Source organism: Microcaecilia unicolor, chromosome 7 (assembly GCF_901765095.1).
Source record: "Microcaecilia unicolor chromosome 7, aMicUni1.1, whole genome shotgun sequence".
Taxonomy (NCBI): domain Eukaryota; kingdom Metazoa; phylum Chordata; class Amphibia; order Gymnophiona; family Siphonopidae; genus Microcaecilia; species Microcaecilia unicolor.
Genome location: NC_044037.1, coordinates 29,752,742 through 29,767,096, shown reverse-complemented (window position 1 = coordinate 29,767,096; position 14,355 = coordinate 29,752,742). Strand labels below are relative to the sequence as shown.

The 14,355-nt window shown below is 41.7% G+C and overlaps 1 protein-coding gene across 1 annotated transcript in view; it reads left to right on the top strand.

Annotated features, from left to right (window-relative positions):
• The window catches only part of ESX1 (ESX homeobox 1), a 37,368-nt gene extending 24,359 nt beyond the window's left edge, over nucleotides 1–13,009 (top strand). The window contains exons 4-5 of the mRNA XM_030210034.1: nucleotides 673–959; nucleotides 9,440–13,009. Of these exons, the coding sequence (XP_030065894.1) occupies nucleotides 673–959; nucleotides 9,440–9,665 (513 nt within the window). The 3' untranslated portion in view covers nucleotides 9,666–13,009. The remainder of the gene's footprint in view (nucleotides 1–672; nucleotides 960–9,439) is intronic.
• The last annotated feature ends 1,346 nt before the right edge of the window (nucleotides 13,010–14,355 follow it).

Here is a 14,355-nt window from a genome sequence, read left to right as displayed (position 1 = left end):
GTAAAGCAATAGATAAAGTCAGCGAGTTGCTTGCATTTTATGTCAGCCCAACAGGGAGGCATCCAAATTGGGCAATGCAAAGTTGCCAGGAGGAAAGCACACACAGCAAGCCACAAACCGTGAAACAATCTCAAAATGTTGTTCCAAGCATGCATCCAAAGCAATAGCAACGTAGGTGAAAAAGTGTATTTGACTGTCATTTACAGGGGCATTGCACCAGCCTGGCCCTTTGTATCTATTAAAGGCAGTAAAGTTTCACATATTGTCAAGAACGTTGAAGATCTGAGGGAGCTGGATATCTTTCAGTTCCGTCGTTGGCCAGTATTCATTATGTGGGAACTATGACTACTGCCTTTTCTGTAGCAGGGCCGCTATTGTGGAACAAAGTGCCTGGACATTTGTGGTTGTGTTGAACTTTGCAGCAGTTCAAACAGGCATTGAAAACTCTCATTTATTTTTGGAAACGTTTGCCGAGATCCAATGACGTGTACCTGAAAGTCTGTGTTAATTATGAGTAGTATGTGTTGAATTTTGTGTGTGTTTTTATTTGTAAACCGCTTAGGTGTAAGCGGGGGAATCAGTTTTATAAATAAATTAATAAAAACAAAACTGTATAATTAGTCCCAGAATGCCAAGTTTCTGAAGGCAGCCATTTTATTTTTATTGTTATAGGTTTGGTTTCAAAACCGAAGAGCAAAGTGGAGGAAACGAGAGAAAACTGAAATACTGGGTAACGTTCCTGGAATGTCGTTGCCTCCTCCACTGGGTCTGTATTTAGATGTTCCACTGAGCACCCCTCCTCTTCTGGACCCTGCATGGAGGTCGGTGCCTGTGTCTACAATGACCATGCCACCTGTCACCCCAGCCTTTGGCCCCGCTGCCTTGGGCTCAGTTGGCCTCAGTAACCTCACCTGGACATCCCTCTTCAGAAATCCCATTTTGAGTCCATACTTTGGCAGGTAGGTGTAAATAGCTGTTTAAAAGTTCTCAGAATCTTATTTTTCAGGGGTAGGGGGATTATGCTTGCTGGGCACATTTCATTGGTGGCTTTGTGGCCCGATGCCTCTGGGTACAAAGAATAACACTTCTTACAAGGTGGTTTACAAGCAGAGTTTTTCTTTTACCATGGGATTCCACAACCTGCAGTACCAGGATCCCACAGGTTGCTGAATCCATGAGGAATCAACATGTGGCAAAATGTGATCCCTTGATGAATTCCCCCTAAGAGAGCGATCTTCATTGAGAATTGTTCACCTACTGAGCTGTCATTCAGGTTTTGGGTTTTTTTTTCCTGTAATAGTTCATGGTAATGTCTTTTGTAGATACATTTGAAAATCGAATATACACAGAAAGTTTGTTTGTTTTTCTTCCCCAACCAAAACACACGCACAAGAATAGTGCTTTTAACTGCATTCCAGGAGGGCATATTTCAGTGCAGCCATTTTACCTACGTAAATGTCTTTTGAAAATTGCCTTTTACAAGCTTTTCATGTCTAAATAAAAGGTACCGTGTATTTCAAAATCCTGCCCTTTCCAGGGATTTGCCCCTGACTTCTAGATATCACACCGAGATTTCTGCTTGGAAATCGAAGCGTATTCCATAACAATGCGCATAACCTAACTGGTTAACAAGCCAGTCAGCGCTGATAATTGCTACTTAAGCAGTTATTGACACTAATTGGCATTAATTAGAATTTGCACGCAGAACAGTAAAGGTGTATTCTATAAGGTACTGCGCATAAATTCTAAGTTGCATAGTTGGAAAAAGGGGGCGTGGCCATGGGCATGGAATGGGCGGGTCATCTAAGCACATTGTTATAGAACAGACCCAGTCTGCACCTAATTTAGGCTTCTGCATTTACACCAGGTTTTACTTGGCGTAACTGCCTGCAACTAAATTTAGTTGCGTGTACGGGCACTTGCCGTATTCTATAAACCGCTCTTGGGCGAATTTCATTTTGGCGCCAAATTTTTAGGTGTGGTATATAGAATATAGTCCTTGGTTATAAAGAAGCAGTGCTACAAGGTATTTTCCAGCTTTTACAGCTAGCAGTTTGATAAAACTACCACACTGATCGTATTTCATTGAAAAAAGGCTGTCATTTTTAATGACATTATGTACTGCCCTACCTTTCACTGATTTCTTTCTATGTTGATAAATGATTACAGCACCAATAATTCAGAGGGTTTTAAATAAAACCATGTCTGCGCTACAGTAAAAACATGCCTTCCAAGTTAAAAGGGAAAATGCATGAAATTATAATTACCACGACAACCACAAAAAAGAGCCCAAGGAATAAGTCCCCAAAGAGAGAGCAGGAGAGCCAAGAAGCACAGCTTGGTAAGCTGAGCAGTCTGGGTAAAGTTTCAGAACTGTCTGCATTTGGGGGTTACATCTTGAAAGCTTCGTTGGGATGGACGTGCACTAAATAAAAGAGAGTTATGCGTATGTCACCTAGAGACAGATTTTCAGCTGTCTGAAAGGTCAGATGTAAGTTCATAGTGCACAGAAATTCGGCCACACAACAAAGGGGACGTCTCAGGGCATGTTATGAATTAACATGCAAAATTTATATTTTCAAAGCTAAGATATGGAATCAGCATGCTGATAGCACACTTAACTTTATGCTCCCAGTAGGTAAAGTTGCCGGCATGTATTTAACCATGGGTGGCATCATTTTTAACTAGCCTTTTTGCTGTCCTAAGTTATCCGGATAGGGGACTGAATATTGTCACTATCCAGGTAAGCTCAGAACCAGCCCACCACTGTCCAGATGATGCTGAGGAAGTCTAAGGACTCAGAGGCCTCAGCATCTCCTGTTCAGCCGGTGCTGCTCTCTGGATGCATGCTTTTGAATATTGACTCAGGTTGTTATGCATGCTTAAAAAACCACAGATTAGTTTGTTGTTGGGCACATAACTGAAAATGTATCCTTGTTTCCTGCTTTGACATGTGCTCTGTAACATACAGCATTGCAAGAGCAGGGACCGAGAAGGCAAGCCTTTATGAATGTTTAGGGTTCAAGATTACATGTATTGCAATTTCTGCATTACAAAGTGAGATGTGGCCAGCTACTACAGCCTGCTCTTTCACGCCCATGCTTTTCAAAAAGTGCAAACAAATGATTTTCAGACTTTTTTTTTAAGAAGTCAGTTTAAATAAGGCTGCCAACATTGGTGCACATCTGATATATTTTTCCCAGTTTATAATCCTACCTGTTCTTCTGTTGTATGGAATAGGGATAGGCAGTCATTTACAATTAATATTGCTTGTGGTTAAGAGTGTGCACTTGGTACACATACCCCCAGATTCTATAAACTCAGATTTGTGCGCTGAAATGTAAAACGCAACTTAGTAGGTTAACGAGTCATTTAACAGTCAATAATTGGTTGCTCATAGATGTTGATTGGCGCCGGTTAAGATTTGAATGCACATCTAGCTGTGCACTATTCTATAACACTGCGTGCGCAAATTCCATATTGTGTAGCCCATGTATATAGGGCACTCCCTTCTTGCCTGTAAAAGGGAGCTGAACAGAAGAGACTAGAAAAAAAGCAAGCCCTTCTGGCAAAGGAAAAACACTTTAGAGTTCAGTTTTTCTCTTTTATAATAATGCTAAAATTTATTAGGGTAAATAAATGGTTACAAAAAATTCTTTTATCTCAGTATAACAGAAAATTGAATTACTATTTATATCAGTCCAAATTTCAGTTTAAGTAAAATAGAATCTCCCTTTCTCTCTGTTTTCCTTCGGAAGCTGACAGATTCTGTTCTAGAATAAAATGTGCTCGGGCAGAAAACTGAAGCTTCCTTTTATCCAATCACTTAATGCCTTCTCTCTTATCTGGTATTCTTCAACTCTGACCTGTAAGGTCATCTTCACATAATTCTGTTTCTTTGTTGTTTTTCTCAAGTATTCATCATTTGCCCTTTGTAACCTCTTTACCTATCACTCATACTGGTCCTTCACTGAAAATGGCTCTGTTTTAATTCAGAGTCTGTTTGAAATAAAGAAACATACACTTTTAAGTTTATAGCCCATTACTAGGGCTAAGCAATCCTGTATATGGTCTGTGAGAAACCCAAGACACAAACTAACTAATTGCCCTACTAGATCAACAAAAAGGAATGTTATACAAAGCTGACTGATCTGAAAAACCAAACAGCTCTGTACACCCAAAAGAGGGTGTGGCCATGGGAGAGGTATGGGTGGGTCGGGGCCTCCTGAAAAGTTATATGCAGTGTTATAGAATTTTAGGGATGTGCACTCACCTTGCATGCCAGGATTTACACCATGTTGCAGCTAGTGTAAGTCCTCGTGCCCAAAGTTTGTTGCGGGAATCGGCGCTATGAGCTGTTCTATAAAGAGCACTCATCCTTTATAGAATGGCGCTGGGTGCTGATTTTTCCTGGCACCTAATATTTGGGGCCATTTACTGAATCCAGCCTATAATGCACACTGGATGCACTATTTGCACATAGAATGCACTCTTTCATAAAAGCATAAGAATAGCTATATTGGATCAGACTACTTAATGGTCCATCTAGCCCAATCTCCTGCTTCCAACAGTGGCCAATCCAGGTCACAAGTACCTGGCAGAAACCCAATAGTAGCGGCATTCCGGAATCCCAAACAATAACAAGATTCCAGAACCCCAAAGACTAGCAACATTCCATGCTACTAATACCAAAGGATGCGCATGCATGATCTACTACACATGCACAAACCATTGCACATGCACACCTTCTTGGGAAAGTACATAAGTTATGCCACACTGGGAAAAGTCCAAAGGTCCATCAAGCCCAGCATCCTGTCCACAACAGCGGCCAATCCAGGCCAAGGGCACCTGGCGAGCTTCCCAAATGTACAAACATTCTATGCATGTTATTCCTGGAATTGTGGATTTTTCCAAGTCCATTTAGTAGTGGTTTATGGACTTGTCCTTTAGGAAACCGTCTAACCCCTTTTTAAACTCTGCTAAGCTAACCGCCTTCACCACGTTCTCCAGCAACAAATTCCAGAGTTTAATTATGCGTTGCGTGAAGAAACTTTTTCTCCGATTTGTTTTAAATTTACTACACTGTAGTTTCATCGCATGCCCCCTAGTCCTAGTATTTTTGGAAAGCGTGAACAGATGCTTCACATCCACCTGTTCCACTCCACTCAATATTTTATATACCTCTATCATGTCTCCCCTCAGCCGTCTCTTCTCCAAATAGTGCATCTTCTTTAAGAAAAGTGCACAGTTGTTTATTTATTGAGGATTTCTATTCCGCTTCTCCTAACTGGCAGATCTAAGCGGTTTACAGACTAATGGCAATCATTTAACAATGAAAAAAATATATATCACAAACGCAAAACTTATTTGTGTGCCCATCCCTATGGAATTTCAGTTCCTACTGGTTAAACAGTATGCCTGAAGTATCTGAATACTGCAGATGTATTGGCCAGAAATTTTAAATCCTGCTACATCCTGAAAGTAGCCAGGTGCAGAGCAAGATTGCACCATAGCACTGGCAGGACAGAAAAATGCTAAAAATTGAAAACGCCATGAGTTTATAGGTCATAGTTCATCTTTGATATCCCGCCTATACCATCACTTATATAAGCCTACACAATGCACATAAAAAGTTGTGCAAACTAATATAGGCAGAGATGAGGAAAACCACAAAGCAAAGGCCTAATCATTGTGCAAACTAGGCAGTTGCCTAGGGTGTCAATATCTGGGTGACAGGAAAGAGCAACTGCAGTCAAGGAAAGCTGTAGGCCCTAATGGCTAGACAAATTAAAAGAGCAATCAGTACCTACTTTTATCTGCAAGGAGGGTGGACAGTCCTCAAATATTCCAATCAGTGGCGTTCCTGGCCTGGATGGCACCCGGGGCGGAGCGGCGATGCGCCCCACCCCCACCCCCGGCAAAATGACGCACGCCACTGGGGGGGTGCCGCGGCGCGCGCCCGCTCCGAGTTCGCTAAACTTCGCTTCGCTGCAGCTCCCTCTGCCCCAGAACAGGAAGTAACCTGTTCCGGGGCAGAGGGAGCTGCAGCGAACGAGCGACGTTTAGCGAACTCGGAGCGGGCGCGCACCGCGGCACCCCCCAGCGGCATGCACCCGGGGCAGACCGCCCCCCCCCCCCTTGGTACGCCACTGATTCCTATTATGCCTTTTTAGAGTATTTATTTATTTAGTTGCATTTGTATCCCACATTTTCCCACCTATTTGCGGGCTCAGTGTGGCTTACAATACATTGTAAATAATGGAAATAGAGTTTCTTACATTACATTACATTACAATTATGGGTTACATTGTGAACAGATAAAGGAAGACAAGGTCAGATCAGTCGCCTTTGGGGCGTGGAAACTAAAGGATATGGTGTAAGGGATTTACTACTAGTTTTTAGAGAGTGGTGTTGGTGTTAGAGAGTGGTTGCTGAACTATCATAATCTCAGTGGGAGGGGGGGGGGGATCTAGGGGCCAGAAATTTAATTGAAAGGGGTGCAAGCAGTGGCATAACCACGGAGGGGGGCTGCCCCCTCCCCCACATTGGGTTCAGGCTCCTTCCATAACTGCTTCACCTAGTCAGTGAATGATAGGAATGCCCAAGCGTCACCAGCTGAAGAGATCCACTGCCCAAACCTACCCCCTGTGCTGCCTCAGCAGGGAGGAAGCTAGCGGCATACTTTCCACCTGACCTTCCAACACCGGCACTCCCACGCATACTTGAGCATTCCCACCAGCCAATGTATGATTCTTAATGCAGGGGGAGGGGGACCAGAGAAGAAATGTGTGGTACACCCCATCCAGTCCACCCCCCCCCCCCCCTCCCAGAAAAAAGTAGACTGCTGCCTACGCCCCTGGCTGAAGATTCACCTAGGGTATATAAGACTCTTATATCAGTTCCAAGGACAGACTGACAGTTTTGTGTAATATATTTTTAAACTAGCCAAAAGGATAACCATATCTAGCAGAGAAATAACCTGTATCGATCTAGGACAGGGATGGGCAACCACAGTCCTCAAAGACCATACCCCAGTTGGGTTTTCAAGATTTCCACAATGAATATGTGTGAGATTGATTTGCATTTATTTATTTATTTGGGATTTATTAACCGCCTTTATGAAGAGGTTCACCCAAGGCAGTGTAAAGCAGGTACAGTTTAACATAAAACTTACAATTTTGTTAACAGCGTAACCATAGTAAAATAACCAAGAATAAACATAAATACAATAAATGAGGTAAACTTGAAAACAGTAAACTGAAACCTAATAATAGAACTAGCATGAAACAGTATCAAAAATATGCACATTTAACAGCACTGGAAAACAAATACCAAATGGCCAGATGTATTGGCCAGAAATTTTAAATCCTTCTACATCCTGAAAGTAGCCATGTGCAGAGCAGGATTGCACCATAGCACTGGCAGGACAGAAAAATAACCAAGAATGAGTGGAGGAGTGGCCTAGTGGTTGGGGTGGTGGACTTTGGTCCTGGGGAACTGAGGAACTGAGCTCCATTCCCACTTCAGGCACAGGCAGCTCCTTGTGACTGGGCAAGTCACTTAACCCTCCATTGCCCCATGTAAGCCGCATTGAGCCTGCCATGAGTGGGAAAGCGCAGGGTACAAATGTAACAAAAATAAAATAGATACTATTGGAGATTCTACATGGAATGTTGCTACTATTGGAGATTCTACATGGAATGTTGCTATTCCACTAGAAACATTCCATGTAGAAGCCTGCGCGGCCACATTGGTGATCTGCAAGGGCCGACTTCTACATGGAATGTTGCTAGTAGAATAGCAACATTCCATGTAGAATCTCAAATAATAGCAACAGTGGAGGAGTGGCCTAGTGGTTAGGGTGGTGGACTTTGGTCCTGGGGAACTGAGGAACTGAGTTTGATTCCCACTTCAGGCACAGGCAGCTCCTTGTGACTCTGGGCAAGTCACTTAACCCTCCATTGCCCCATGTAAGCCGTATTGAGCCTGCCATGAGTGGGAAAGCGCAGGGTACAAATGTAACAAAAATAAAATAGATACTATTGGAGATTCTACATGGAATGTTGCTACTATTGGAGATTCTACATGGAATGTTGCTATTCCACTAGCAACATTCCATGTAGAAGGCTGCGCAGGCTTCTGTTTCTGTGATACGTGCAGGACGTCAGACTCACAGAAGCAGAAGCCTGCGCGGCCACATTGGTGATCTGCAAGGGCCAACTTCTACATGGAATGTTGTTAGTAGAATAGCAACATTCCATGTAGAATCTCAAATAGTAGCAACAGTGGAGGAGTGGCCTAGTGGTTAGGGTGGTGGACTTTGGTCCTGGGGAACTGAGTTTGATTCCCACTTCAGGCACAGGCAGCTCCTTGTGACTCTGGGCAAGTCACTTAACCCTCCATTGCCCCATGTAAGCCACATTGAGCCTGCCATGAGTGGGAAAGCGCGGGGTACAAATGTAACAAAAAAATAAAAACAATAAAAATAATACAATGTTAACAAAATACTAATGATACACCTAATAAGCATGCATTAGAACATTCAACTAACAGTATGATGGTAAAGCTTTTCTACAATACGGCTTACCATATAGCTGAGGGACCAAGAGCAGATTATTTATTTTATTTATTATTATTTGTTGCATTTGTATCCCACATTTTCCCACCAATTTGCAGGCTCATGTTATGTGATGGGGACAAGATGCGTGGTACAGAGTCATTTGGGATAATCTGATGGTTAGGTAAAATCAAGGCAAGTTCTTTGTATAGTTAAGCAAGAGATAAAGAACTGATCTAAGTTACAGTGTGTGCGTGTGCTGCCTCCACTGTATATAAATAGATTTCATGCATATTCATTGTGGAAATCTTGAAAACCTGACTGGGTTGCGGCTCCCTAAGACTGTTGTTGCCCACCCCTGTTCTAGGAACTCTCACATACAAGTTTTGTCCCTTATTTCTTCATGTTTAAATGGACTAACCCAGCAACCACAATGCTTGCCCTTTCTAGTGGCATGTGTTTGTGACAATTCCCTGTATTGGTTCTTGCTGTGTGAAATCCAAGGACAGAGCAGGTGACAGGAGGACGTGACTGATTCGCCTATCCAGTCTCTCCAGTTAGTCTAGCTAGAGCTGCATTTTTAGTCTGCAGTGCTGATACTAGATGAATTATTATAGGCCTTCTTCAAAAAGAACCTTTTGCCGTTCCGTGTTCATGGAACAATAAAATCTGTATTGAATAAGGGCTTCGTGTGTGAAAGTGACCCATGCATTCTAAGGATGACAGAAATCGAGTGAATCCGCAAAACTGGAAGAAAGCGGAGCTTGGCTCAACACTGTGCCACACATTTCAGGGCTATGGGTAGAGAAGTTAACAACCAAATGGATTCTCTTTAAAAATGACCCTTCATTTTTAAGAATGCTGATTCTTTATTTCTTGTAGGTTTCTCAGTGCTCTAAATCCTCTCATGACGACAGCCTCAGTATTAATAAAAGCTCCAGGACCTGCATCGGATCCTGCTCTGACTGCCTTCACTGATCTGGCAGCGGCTGAAAGGAAAACGTCTAGCATCGCGGCTCTGAGGCTCAAAGCTAAAGAACATTCAGCACAAATCCCACAATTAAACCTCATGTCCACTTTTACAAACGCTAACAAAGAGCTTTCGTAGACCCTTGGTGAAACAAACTGCCATGCAAGGAGAGAAGATACGGATTTTTTCCTCGTAACTGGATCAGCTCATAAAGAAGTCTGCTTCATCTCTAAAAAGCATTTCAAATCTGTTTTCAGATAAGATAATTTGTAATAGTGTACTATCTTCCCAATATTGTATCAGAGAAAAAAATAAAAGGGTGCATTTTTTTAAAGCTAACACCTAACCAAAAAAAAAAATATTTCACCATCATTAACAGCACATTATCGACAGTTTCAGTGCTGAACCTATTTTGCACTAGTATCGAAGTTTGCTAATTGTTTTGTAAGGTGTCTAGAGGCAGCTGAAATGGGCATAGGGCTGCTGCAAATTCATGTGGGTGTGTAAGACGCTAGGTTGTCCATTCTAGAAACTGAAGCCTTTTGGTTTCACCCTGATAAAAGTCCTCCTCTTATGAAAATAAAATCATTTAACAAAACAGAAAAAACATTTTAACCACTGCCTTCCAATATCAACCAGCTGTAATTTAAAAGGAAAGCGAAAGTTGATCCAAAGAGATTTGTGTTTGGCTGCAAACTCCAGTTTGCTAAGAAGCGATGGTCAGTTTTTCTCAAACATCAAGTAAATAGTGAGATTGCTGCTACAGAAAAAAAACAGTACAATGATGATGTAGTTTAAAATGAAAATCTAGATGTTAATGGTTATGGAGGATAGTGCTGAGTTTATTTGGTTATTGCAGTGGTTCCTAAGCCTTGCCTGGGGGTACCGCAACCAGTCAGGTTTTCAGGATGTCCACAATGAATATTCAAGAGTTAGATTTGCATGTAATGAAAGCAGTACATGCAAACTCATGAATATTCATTGCAGATATCCTGAAAACCTGACTGGCTGGGATTCCCCCAGGGCAGATTTGGGAACCAGTGGATTGATTGTTTGTTTTTAGTGGCAATGAAAACAATCTCCTATTCAGGAACTAATCCCACCACACCCTGCTTAATTCCCAAACATAAAATGCTGATTCTGAGAGAAGGTATTCAGAGCAAGTCCATAAATTGGCACCTCAATTTAAGCATTCCAGTGCTATGCACAACACCTATTCTATAATGGCATCACAGTGCCAAGATTCTATTCTAGAATAGTAGCCGATGTCAGCTCTCTTATGCCACATAATTTATAGTATGCACATAACTGGGAGACACGCCAATGCTCTGCCTACGTGTACACTCCCCTTGCAAATAGTATGGGGGCAATGTTCAGACCACGGGAGGCAGCCCGGCTGACTCCTGTGGTCGGCAGTGAGCCCAGTTTATTCAATGCCAGGCCATTTCCAATGACCCAGCATTGAATATCAGATTTATTTTTGGTGGCTATAAAAAAACTTAGCCGGCTAAGCCAGTATTCAGAACTGGCCAGCTTAGTGGCCAAAGACAGGACTGCTATTTACACAGGCCCATTTGGCCGTAGAATTGAGCTGGCCAACGTTTGAATACTCGTAGCTAGCCGCCTACATCGCACAATATAGCCAGTTAGCCACTATGCGCTGACCATGAATATTCAACGGGAGATAACTAGCTGTTGGTGAATATTCAGCAGGGGATATAGCTGGCTAAGTGCTATTTAACCAGCCAGGGGAGCCGTTCCTGGCTGGTTAAATAGCACTGAATAACGGGTGATATGGCATTTAGGCACCACCCTATAATATTGTACCTAGACGCCTAACTGTCAGTTTGATGCATGCGACACGTACCGCTAGGCACCAGTTTATAGAATTGCTTCAATTCTGTTTTGTTAGCTGTAGAGAAGGATGTACTTATCAACATGGGCTACTGTTACGACATGTTGTTATTTTACCACTAACTTGTGCTATTTTAGCACAAGTCCCCTTTAGTACAATGAGACCTAGTTATAATAAACTAGTAAAACAGCACATCTTAACAGTAGCCCCACCCCCCACCCCCTCCTTAAAAGGTGTGCTGGATTATAGTCACAGTAGTCTGGGGAAACAGTATTTTTTTATCCCTAAATTATTTGTATGATTGGGTGATGATTATCGTTAATACACAAAGCAATTAGTGAGTCAAGTATCCTATTGTATTTTAATTTCGATGTGAGAAAGGGGAATCGGGACAAGGAGCTTTTATATTGTGTGTAGTATATATGTAGTACAGTGATACTTCGGTTTTCGTCGATAATCCCTCCGAAAACAATCGGCGAAATCCAAAACCGACAAAAACTGAGGCAACGCCACACTGAGCAGGAGAATGCGTGGGTGGCCCTTTGTTTTTGCAAAATTAGCAGCAAGACCACGTGGCCACGCTGGTGAAATCCGAGGCAACTGACGAAAACTGAGACAAAGATTTCACGGAAAAAATCGTCGATAACCCAAGTCAACGAAAACCGAGGTATTACTGTACTTTGCTACTTCATGTAGCTGATTTATGTCTTAACTAAGTGGATTATACTATTGTTACCATGTAACATTTGTAAACCACCTTGATTGTTTTCAGAAAGATAACATATACAAAGTGCTAATAAATAAAATACATTTGGAGTCTTAAGTAAACAATGATACCTTTTTGTATGGCCCAGGGCCAGATTTAGCATTTCTGGCATCCAAAGGCAGAATTGGAGAGTTAGCCATGAGGGGGGGGGGGCCCTAGAAATTGGAGAGCACAATCCTACAACTGGTAGAAGTAAGCTGCCCTTCAGCCCAGGGATTTGATATCTTCCAAATTTTTGCATACAGTGGTTGCCTAGACCTAAATCATGGCCTAATACAATCATCCCAGATGATATTGTAGGACACAAGTTTTTGAAACCCTACAGATCTAAACAGGAGGCCAAGTACCATTTCCAAACTTCATGTTTTATTGATTGTATAGACTGTATCACTACTACCTACTAAGACCCCAGTTTTTATTTGGGATGAATGTGGATGCTAAGAGTCCACATTACAATTTAAACAGCCTACGGTTGTGTATGCCAAGAAAATGCAGTGACTCTATAGCTAGTGTATATCAAAGGAACAAGTTATGCGCCACAGTAAAGCAAAAGAAAGCACCAAAAAGTGACTGATTTGTCGTAGTAGATAGTCTAGGAGATTGTGGATAAGGCTTAAAGATGCATTTTTCAAAATTTTGTTACTGAGGTTTGTATCTTATTTCATACTTTCAAACAAATCATGTTTATTTTAACCAGTCATGCAAGAGATTTGACTCAGCCTCATACAGTGAAAACAATCATGCATGGTGGACAAACCGTGTATAGAACTTTATTTTTAGTGAACAAGTTTATTAGCATTTTAATGATACCTTGTGCACTGTTAATAGAAATCTGATTTGTAATCAAACTATTAAATTAATGTAGATGTTTTTAAAGTTCATGAAGTTGTTTTCTTGAGCTATATTTCTTAAAAAGTGTAATTGACTCGCAGTGCACTCACTTTGCAGTGTACAATATTTGGGTAAATGAAGAATATTATTTTAAAGATATTGTCAGCATAAAAAAAAATTGACCCCTCCTCAGTTCCTTCTTCTAACTTCATAAGGTTTGCCAAGGATAATTAGTGCCCAACTGTAACAATTTTTATATTATGCTTTTTTTCACCCACCTGAACTGTAGTAAGCTTTCAGCTGCATTTTAGATAGAATGTAGAAATCAGAACTGATATATCTAGGTCAGAACATGTACATAAGTAATGCCACACTGAGAAAAGACCAAGGGTCCATCGAGCCCAGCATCCTGTCCACAACAGCGGCCAATCCAGGCCAAGGGCACCTGGCAAGCTTCCCAAACGTACAAAAACATTCTATACATGTTATTCCCAGAATTGTGGATTTTTCCCAAGTCCATTTAGTAGTGGTTTATGGACTTGTCATTTAGGAAACCGTCTAACCCCTTTTTAAACTCTGCCAAGCTAACCACCTTCACCATGTTCTCCGGCAACGAATTCCAGAGTTTAATTATGCGTTGGGTGAAGAAATATTTTCTCTGATTTGTTTTAAATTTACTACACTAGTTTCATCGCATGCCCCCTAGTCCTAGTATTTTTGGAAAGCGTGAACAGACGCTTCACATCCACCTGTTCCACTCCACTCATTATTTTATATACCTCTATCATGTCTCTCCTCAGCCATCTCTTCTCCAAGCTGAAAAGCCCTAGCCTCCTTAGTCTTTCTTCATAGGGAAGTCGTCCCATCCCCGCTATCATTTTAGTCGCCCTTCGCTGCACCTTTTCCAATTCTACTATATCTTGGGAAAGGTGCAGCGAAGAAAAGAATCTGCCAATGTAGACCCTTTTCTAAATTTCCTGCAGAAGTGCACATGTATTCACCAGTATGTGCAGAAGGCGCAACCAGCTTACATAGATACACGGTGAAATATTGAATATAGGAACCTTAGCAGCTTACATGAGGTATGCCAATACAATTCAGAGATTAAGGGGAAGAACTCGAAAGTAAAGGGTGGGCCCAGATGAGCAATTAAATATAAATAGATATGCGAAAGAGCAGCTGTAAATGGTAACATTCAAATATCAAGACATACACGTGAATACATACCCTGTTTCCCCGAAAATAAGACATCCCCTGAAAATAAAACCTAGTAGGGGTTTTGCTGAATTGCTAAATATAAGGCCTCCCCCGAAAGTAAGACCTAGCAAAGTTTTTGTTTGGCCCCGATGAGACATGGACACAGAAACCTTAATTTT